The sequence below is a fragment of the Spinacia oleracea genome, chromosome 1 (genome assembly GCF_020520425.1).
Source record: "Spinacia oleracea cultivar Varoflay chromosome 1, BTI_SOV_V1, whole genome shotgun sequence".
NCBI lineage: Eukaryota > Viridiplantae > Streptophyta > Magnoliopsida > Caryophyllales > Amaranthaceae > Spinacia > Spinacia oleracea.
In genome coordinates this window covers 64,428,176-64,437,866 of record NC_079487.1, presented here as the reverse complement: position 1 = coordinate 64,437,866, position 9,691 = coordinate 64,428,176, and the positions used below count along the sequence as shown (strand labels likewise).

The window sequence follows — 9,691 nt, the reverse complement described above, 5'->3', positions numbered from 1 at the left end:
ACAACATATTTTGAATTGAGTAAAATCTTGATAAATAAACATATATGTTAGTCTACTTACCATGTATTATTATTTTAATTAACATTCTTACTTACCAGTTACCATGTATTATATTATTAATAGTAGACTAACATTAGAAGTTCATTTATCAATATTTTTTATATTTCTTATCAGATTAAAAAGTTATACTAATACATAAATAAAATTATATATAGAGGAAAAAATAATATTGATTTAGCTTTCCTCCAATAATATATTATGCAGTACACATCTATGGTAATTAAAATATATTTTTATCTTAGTTTCCTAAAAACTTAATGTAAAAATAAAAAATATTTTGGCAGGAAAAAATCGCACCAGGAGATGACGCATGTCATTCCTGGTGTCTCTTTTAATATATAGTAATAGATGTGAACAATGCCAAAATATAAGATAGTGCAATTAAAAGAAATGGAGGAACGAGGAAGTATATTAATAGAGAAACAATCCTTACAATTAAAGTTGGAGTAAAATAATACTCCGTACTCAATATTTGTTTGACTAAGTAGGAATATTTTGATAAAGAGGCTAAAATCGAAAAGTGGGAAATTTTTTGTGAAGCAGAGGAAATATACACAAAGATGTGCTCTCTTTTGGCAGGCAATATATATGCTAGCTTCATACGGAATAGTCATATGTATGTGTGCTAAATCTACCACTTAATTTTCTCTTACTTAATTTCAATTTTCACAGTTCTACTCCTCTCTATTTTCTAGCTGCCTTTATATCTGGCTCCAAAATGGGAACAACAAAACAGAACAATACTCTGCCTTTTCAGATTGTTATATTGTTAGGTATAACTTCATTTCTTACCCTTAATGCCGTGCAACATCAACCGGGGCACCATCATCGACGACAAGGTGGTGTAATTAACAAGTTCATGCGACCGAAACTAGAGCTAAAACAATGCAATATTTTCCAAGGTCAGTGGGTTTGGGATCCTTCATATCCTATGTATGATTCTTCTAAATGTCCAGGCATTCGCAAGGAATTCGACTGCCAGAAGTACGGCCGCCCCGATAAATACTATCTCAAGTTCCGGTGGCAGCCAGATCACTGTGATCTCCCAAGGTACAATTAATCTTAGCAATACATGTAATCAAAAGATAACCCATAATCTTATACTAACTAACTTCTTTATATATATATTTGTTTGATGATATATAAATTAATATTAAATTAATTATGATAATTAGTAATAATAATGCAGGTTTGATGGGGTGGAATTCCTAAAGAGAATGGCGGGAAAGAAGATAATGTATGTTGGGGATTCACTTAGTCTTAACAATTGGCAGTCATTAGTGTGCCTGCTTCATGCTGCTGTTCCAAACTCCAATATTACACAACAACAGACTATTGGTGGAATCAAATCCTGGATTTTTGGGGTAAACTTTCACTATAAACCTACTTACTCATTCCGTTACTTAAAGATGTTATTATTTTTAATGTAACAATATATATACTCGTTTCACCTCAATCATTCTATCAACACTATTAATACCCAACCTTTGATAGTGGTCAGTAACATTGTAACAACGATTTTAAAAATACCAGCAAATGTCTTAGTTAAATAGCCAACTCGATCATTATATGAATTCTACCAATACAAAATGGACTTTATTTTAACTTGTTTTAGGCAACTTTTTCTGTATACTCCGTATAAAGGCGAAGAAAGTGACACGTGTCCATTACATTTTCGTTTCTAAATACAAGGTATAGATATCTGAATGGACCCATCAACTAAACTTTTAGCCATATTACTCTCCCGAGTTACTTTTTTATTGTTCCATGAGAGAAATTTCACTTTATTAAGAATTGATTGTTAATAACGCACATACATTAGTAGAGTGGTCATTTGAGAAGAAAGATAGAGAAAATAAAAGTGAAAAAGTTACCATTTAATTAATAGATCGAGCAATCTTAAAGGAACATCCAAAAAAAAAATATTGTGACAAACAAAAAGGAACAGAGGGAGCATTATTTTGTGACAATGGCCGTGCACTAGGGAATATAATCTAATTTGAATGAAAATGGTGGACGGTGTATAGTCAAAGTCTTTTTGTCCCCTTCTAATATGAATGGAGAATGATTCTTATCGATTGATTTGTATTGCATGTGAATTTTGAGCTTCGAAGAATATTATCACCTCCCGTTGGCAATATTCACTTGTCACGGGGTGACCGATCGGAATAAGAAATAGACAAATACCAAGAACAAAGTATATGTCTATGTCAATAACAAAACTTTGGTTCTCTTCGGAGCATTAAATTGTTGACTGTTATTTGCCTCCCATTCAAATAATTGTTCTACTAGAGTTGGCCAAACTTTGGGTTCGATCATGTGGTTGAATAAGATGTTATTTATGGAAATAAGGTTGCTACCACTTGGTGAACCCGAAACCATAATTCTCCTCGAAATGACATTTGAACTTTATTTGACCTAAATAGATATGATTCATGCAATGATTAACTTGCACTCTAATAAAAAAGAAGTTACTAATTGAGGTTGGCATGAATGGTTAAGGGCCTCTTGCTCTTTAACCAAGGTCTCGGGTTCGAGCCTTGGAAATGGAAAAAATCTCAACTGGGACTATGGGAGGGATGCTGCCCATCGAGGTACCCATGCAAACTTCCACTGGAGATTAGTCCACTCGCCGAAGGCGGAGGAAACTCCTCGTAGTAGAACAAAAAAAAAAAAATCAAAAAGAAGTTTTTCCTTGGTGAAATTGATTCAACCCATAATAAAACAAGCAAAGGAAAATTGAAATATTTTTTTCCGTCAAAGCATTTTTCAAATAATTTTAGTCTATTTATTTGAAAGACTAGAAAAATTGTAATTGTTCCCTCAGTTTTTATGATAAGGAAAACCTTTCCATTTTACAATATTTTTACACTCTGTAACGAAAATCAGTCATGTGAGATTTTGTTAGATTTATCTCAATAAGTACCTTAAAAATATCAATTTTTTATGAATTTTATATAATGATAATTCAAGATATTAATCGTTGAAATTATGTAATGGCAAGCGTGAAATAAAGTGTTGTATCTAGGAAGTATATTTATTTTTCATCACATTATGACTATAAATTTGAATGTATATATTTGATGAAATTGCACATTGGCTAAAATCTCATTGTGATTTTAATTGTAGGATTATGGTGTTTCAATAATATCATATCCTTCTAACTACCTAGTCGACATCGAGAGCGAGCAAATAGGGCGAGTTCTAAAGCTCAACTCCCTTAAGGATGGCAACATTTGGAAAGATACGGACGTTTTGATTTTCAACACTTGGCTTTGGTGGACTGTGAAGGGGCCTAAGCAATCGTAATTATCTTATACTATACTATGTTCTCTTTGTTTATAATTGATTATTATGTTAATAGAATAACAGTATAATTTAAAGTAACGAAGTAACAATTGAATACAAACGGAGGTAGCATGTATGTTTAGAATTTTAAATCGGAACTTGTAGTAGCTAATGTACTTGTACTAATGGAATTTGGTTGTGTTTGAATTTTGTGCTACAGTTGGGACTATATTCAAGATGGGACGATGATATTAAAGGATATGAACCGCATGGATGCATATAGAAAAGCATTAACGACATTGGCAAATTGGGTAGATTCTGAAATCGATCCTATAAAGACTAGAGTTTTCTTCCAAGGAACCAATCCTTCACACTACAAGTAACCATTAAATTATACTCACAATAGGTCACATTACTTTTATTTTATGCTTCATAGAATCATAGTTAAAAATATTCCACGAATTTTATCAATAAACCCTTTATAAGAGTTTGAGTATTCAAATTTCTATCATTTGTAGGATTTAGTGAAAAAACATATAGGTTGTCCCACATTAGAGAAGTAGATCAATTCGATTTTAAGTTAATTGGGTGTGCATTGTGTAGTGTGTTATGCCTTTTGCTAGACATTTGATAAGTTGCATTGCAGGCTAGAGTTATTGTTTCTCAAGCCAATTGATTTTAGAACGATGCTCATTTAAGCTTGTAGGTGGTTCAATGTAACCTTCCTTTTAGTTTATGGGTGTGACCTAGGCTCATTTGACAATTAAGGGTATATTTGATAGAAATTTGAGGACGCACGCGTAAGTTTTAATGGGCCCTAATAATATAATAAAATTGTATTTTTAACATTGATTATATTGATAAGAATTGTACAACAATATTTGCTTTGGTAGAACACTTGTTTCTACCCCTCATATTTGGTGGAAGCTCTCTTGATTGGCTCACCTAACAACTCATGCACATACAACATATTTATAGTTGTTGTATCCTAGTTTCTAGATTTTTCTACACTTGTCATTTATCTAGACTTTTGTTAACTATCCTAAGTGAATTCTAGACATTATTTTAGCTAGATTTTTCTACACACTTTACTAGTAGATTTTTACAATTTATTATCTAGATTTTTCTAGATTAATATTTTAACAGTATTTTCCTCCCTGGATGAAATATGAAATAATATGAATTTATTAGGCATGATTGAACCCAATAGGAGGACTTGATATAACCTGCAAGAGTGTAAACTTATAGAGCCTAATTGATATTTATAGAAACTGGTAGAGTTTGATTGCAACTTATTTGAATTTATTAAAACATAATTTACTAATTTTTTAAGGTAAAGAGAACACAACCTAATAGAGAATTTTATCACGTTTTCTATGAGTTGCTTAACATTTGGTTTGAAATAATGTTGAATTCAGTGGACAAGAGTGGAATGCAACGGGAGTGATGGATTGTTCAAAGGAGACGATGCCTGTGAAAGGATCAACATACGCAGGTGAAGTACCACCAGCACTAGAGGTGGTGAAACAAGTGTTAAGTACCATTTCGAAATCCATTCATCTACTCGATATCACAACCCTCTCACAACTAAGGAAAGACGGGCACCCGAGTTCTTATAATGGGTTTAAGGGTATGGATTGTACTCATTGGTGTGTGGCTGGCCTTCCTGATATTTGGAATCAACTTTTGTATACATGTCTTTTTTACATCTCATTTTAGCAACCACCGCTGTCTGCTGATAGATATAAGAAAAATGCGGATACAAGTAAACATTTTATAGAAACAGACATACTGTGGACTGTGGAGTAACGGTGAGAGGGTAAAATGCACATGTATTAACGCTAAAATTGAATAAAGCATGTAATTTGTTAACATATTTTAAAAACAGACTAAAATCAAGCTTGTTAACATTTTATAGAAACAAAGGTAATATGTTGTACATAAAAAGTCTTATATGTGATCAGTTATACCACCAACTTGATGGTGTGATATGTTCACAATTGTAAGTAAGCCCACCGCGTTTAAATCCCATTAACGAAGGTTAACGGAACCCAAAACGTCAATGCAATTACTTTTATACGTTTAGATCAGTTGCTTTTATAATTTAGGACATGTACGTGTTGGTAATTATAATGCATTACGGATCGATTTAATTGTGATAATGCTTGTGGGCCCGTTTCATTGTTGTCGTGGGTATTGGTTTTGGAGTATTGTCTAGGAGTTGCGGTTTATACCAGATTCCTTATAAATACTCTTTTATTTATTCCAATAAGATAACCTAGAGACATACAGAGAAACGATATTATATCTGTCATTATTGTCAAATAGAGATCTGAGCAGTTCTTGAAGTAATTCCAGCCTTCCAATCGGGGTACAGAGTTGGAAGGTAGCTGTGTTACCCTTGGGGAGCAATCGTCACTGAGAACCTTGTACCGGTGGTGGCGAAATACGCTTCTAGGGCAGGCGTAAAACCCGTCACAGCTTTTGAGATCAATTATTGAGTATTGTGTTCTTCCCTATTATTTTATTGTTAATTTTCATGGTTACAACGCATTATTTCCAACAATCTAGAAGCGTACTCATGTTGTTACCGTGAAATATATAAATGACAAATTGGTGAGGCTACCCTAAATTTGTTGTTGTTGTAGTTTTGCTGGCATGTTATTAATATGCAAGGTAGATATTATGAATAATTCATATACTCCGTAATATTGATGATCGTGGCTACCACAAGTTTCCAGTGGTGGTGTTCCGATTAAATTAGGCCTATTTATCAAGTGTTTGGGCTTTGGATAATTTTTTCTTGGCTGAAGTGGAGCAGACCGTATGAATTTTAATATGAGTCATGTGTTGGAAGGAAATTTATTTTCCGTTTTCCTGGAGTACTAGGATACTAGCAATTTAAATCTCTTCGTCAGCATCGAGGAATTTTGACCATCCTTTAGTCAGAATTTATTGTAGTGTCATCAAGTTGGATGGAACTTATTACTTTTCAATTGATCAAAATCACCAGTTGTCAAGCTACGATGATTTCCTTTATCCCTTAAATAGTTAATTGCAATTGAGGAAGATACAATGGGATCACAATCATTATTTATTAAGTTAAAGAAGATTACAATTGGCTGAATGCAATTGCCTTACGAGTTTACGGCTCCCATAAGAGTATTTGATTTTCAGCGTAATTCTGATCAGTAGATACCACAACCTATCCGCGGCAAAGAGGATTGGCCGCACTCAAGTCGTGGAGTAGGCTGTCCCATATTTTGTGTAAGAGGATATCTTGGATATTGCCGACTTGTTCTGTTATGGGTCGTCGTTAGCAATGACGTTTAGGCACTATACTAGCATGAGTATATGTTATTGATCGAAGACGATCAACAACCCGCTTGACACCAAGGAAGTTCTTTTCCAATTCTTTTATTATCAAACTTTATTTTTACATAATATGTTTATTATGTGACCTCTTTTATGTATGATATTATCTTTAATAAATTGTTGTGCAATGTGAGGGTTAAAGCTAAAGTTCGAAGACTAACAAGTGCATTAGTTGTGGTTTTGTGCGTTGGTCACTAACAAGGTTGTGCAGGTCAATTATACTTGGACGCATAGTTAATGTGAATACCTGTTAGCAGAGCTAGCAATAAAGATGAGGATGCTCGTATACTACTTTGGAGAGCACGAGCATTAATGATAGTGTATCCATCATGCTTGACGTCAGAGAAGTTTCTTATCTAAATTAAACTTTATTTTGGCAAACTCTAACTTATTTACATAATATGTAGATATGTTCCCTCCTTTGATGTCTGGTACATTGTTATCTGATACTTTGTTGGTCAATGTGGGGGTGTGAGTTAATGTTTGAGGCCAATGAGCTAGTTTACTAGCTAGAAATGAGGAGTATGTTGGAAAAGAACACTTAAGCATTGATATGATTAGTTTTTATTAAAATTATTTCATGCTATTTGTTTTATTATGAGCATAATTGATGCATATGTGTGTGTCCCTATATGTGGTTGGCTTTGATAGTGTTCATATGCCTTGTGTGAATCACATTATGTTGCATGGTACACACGTTAGTGCTTTAAATGAAACTAATTAAAGATTCTATTTACTCAATTTAAGATAAAAGACAAATTGAGACAAATGAATCGGTAAAGGTACGTCCTAACTACATTTGAGTTTGTAGAGGCTTTTTGGTAAGTACCAATTCTTAACTGAGTGGCAATTATACTATTGTATAATCCTAGCATATTGTGGAAATTTATCTAGAAATAGTTTCTCATAAATTGAATATGCTAACATGCTTGAAGTACTACTATTGTATGATTAATTCATGACTTGATGATGCTTGTGCTGTAAGCATACCTTGTAGATAATCCTATATTGCATAGGTGGAGAGCGTGGAAGTGATTATTATTCACCAAAAGGTACAATGGGAAGAGGATCAAATAAAACGAGTAGGTTTGAGATTCCCATGGAGTCAATATGAATTTATGGCAATATCATTGGATCCTACAAGTCAAGATTCATAAAATAAGAAAAGTCTATTGGATGATGGCTCATTGTGGGAGTAAGTAATTTTATCGCATTTCTTCATATTGTTATTCACTAGTTACTGTATGTGTGAGTTGTCATGTACAATGAGTTAATTGGCAAAGTGAGACACATTCGTGCATTTTAGACACGGAAAATACAGTTATTTGTGAATGTGATACCCTCCTTGAGTATGTGAGATTAAAGAGAAAATATTCTTTAAGTAAGGTCTTGGCACGAGTTGGTGTCAAACTAGTTAAGGGGAAGGGTTTTTAAAATCTATGTTGTGTTCAATTTCTACAGAAAACACTTGTTAGGATGAGCTTCTGCTCTTAATGAATCTATAGCCCGATTTTGGGTGGTTCTATGAGAGAACTTGATGGATTCACCGTTTTGGGTAAGGTTGAGTATTTTACTCTTAATGTATCTAGCCTTATGGTCTCCTAGAATGGGTGGTACTATAAGAAGCCTTGATAGATACACCGCTTTATGATTTGGAAGGTTAATCCTTGTTGCTCTTATGAGTCCATAGTCCTATTGTGTGGATGGTTCTTATTATTGAACTTGATGGATTTAAGATTAAAGTATCTAGCCTGATTGACTTCACTTACTAAGTGATTTCATGAGAAGACGTGATAGATACATTGTGCAATTTGTGAGGTTGAACAATATGTTCTTAATATATACATAGCTCCTTTGAGTGGTCCTAATAAAACGGACTTGATGGTATACCGATGAGTAAGGTTGGACGTTTAAAGTTCTTAATGTCTTCATATGCCTTTTGGGTGGTTTATGTGGTAAAATAGACTTGATGAGACACCTATGTGAGTAAGAGGGGATGGCATCCTTCTATGAAAAACATGTTTGTTGTTTTTCTAATAATACTCACTAGAATCCAAGGGAAAGTTGGCCTCGTATGACGTTTCATGCGGTCGCGGAATTTTTCAAGCTTCTAAAGGTGAAGCGTGTGGTGTTGGGTTTCTTCAATAGTCGTAGAGTTCAATCATCGGATACTTTATTGGTTGTTGAATACCTCGCTCCACTAATATGTTAGTTCAAGTCTTTAGACACTAACATTTATGCGCTAAACCTTTCATTTACTGCTCAGATTTCAATATCTCTTGTCCGTATGCATTAGTGGGGGATTGTTGGTAATTATAATGCATTACGGATCGATTTAATTGTGATAATGCTTGTGGGCCCGTTTCATTGTTGTCGTGGGTATTGGTTTTGGAGTATTGTCTAGGAGTTGCGGTTTATACCAGATTCCTTATAAATACTCTTTTATTTATTCCAATAAGATAACCTAGAGACATACAGAGAAACGAAAAAAACCCTAAAAATATTATATCTGTCATTATTGTCAAATAGAGATCTGAGCAGTTCTTGAAGTAATTCCAGCCTTCCAATCGGGGTACAGAGTTGGAAGGTAGCTGTGTTACCCTTGGGGAGCAATCGTCACTGAGAACCTTGTACCGGTGGTGGCGAAATACGCTTCTAGGGCAGGCGTAAAACCCGTCACAGCTTTTGAGATCAATTATTGAATATTGTGTTCTTCCCTATTATTTTATTGTTAATTTTCATGGTTACAACGCATTATTTCCAACAGTACGTTCTTTGATAGTTTTAGTCTAGCTACTTCTATAGTTATTATTTTTTTTTTTTTTTGAGAACAACTACTTCTATAGTTTTATAATTTTACAGTTTTAGGGCATGCTTGGATTGAGGGTAATGCATTAAGGGGTTAATAAAAGTCAAACTCAAAAAAAAAAGGTAATTGAAGGTGATGATGAAGGGATGAAGTGGTGGC

The 9,691-nt window shown here is 33.8% G+C and overlaps 1 protein-coding gene across 2 annotated transcripts; it reads left to right on the top strand.

Annotated features, from left to right (window-relative positions):
* Nucleotides 1–479: 479 nt before the first annotated feature.
* Nucleotides 480–5,273, top strand: LOC110776067 (protein trichome birefringence-like 38). Of its 2 annotated transcripts, none has more exons than XM_021980641.2 (5): nucleotides 480–1,110; nucleotides 1,250–1,424; nucleotides 3,190–3,365; nucleotides 3,569–3,727; nucleotides 4,767–5,273. In XM_021980641.2, exons 1-5 carry the CDS (start codon nucleotides 779–781, stop codon nucleotides 5,065–5,067), a joined length of 1,143 nt encoding a protein of 380 aa, XP_021836333.1. In that variant the 5' UTR covers nucleotides 480–778; the 3' UTR covers nucleotides 5,068–5,273. The 2 variants fall into 2 exon arrangements, with proteins under 2 accessions (XP_021836333.1, XP_056685403.1); XM_056829425.1 differs by having other exon boundaries at nucleotides 3,569–3,659; nucleotides 4,767–4,991.
* Nucleotides 5,274–9,691: the final 4,418 nt, after the last annotated feature.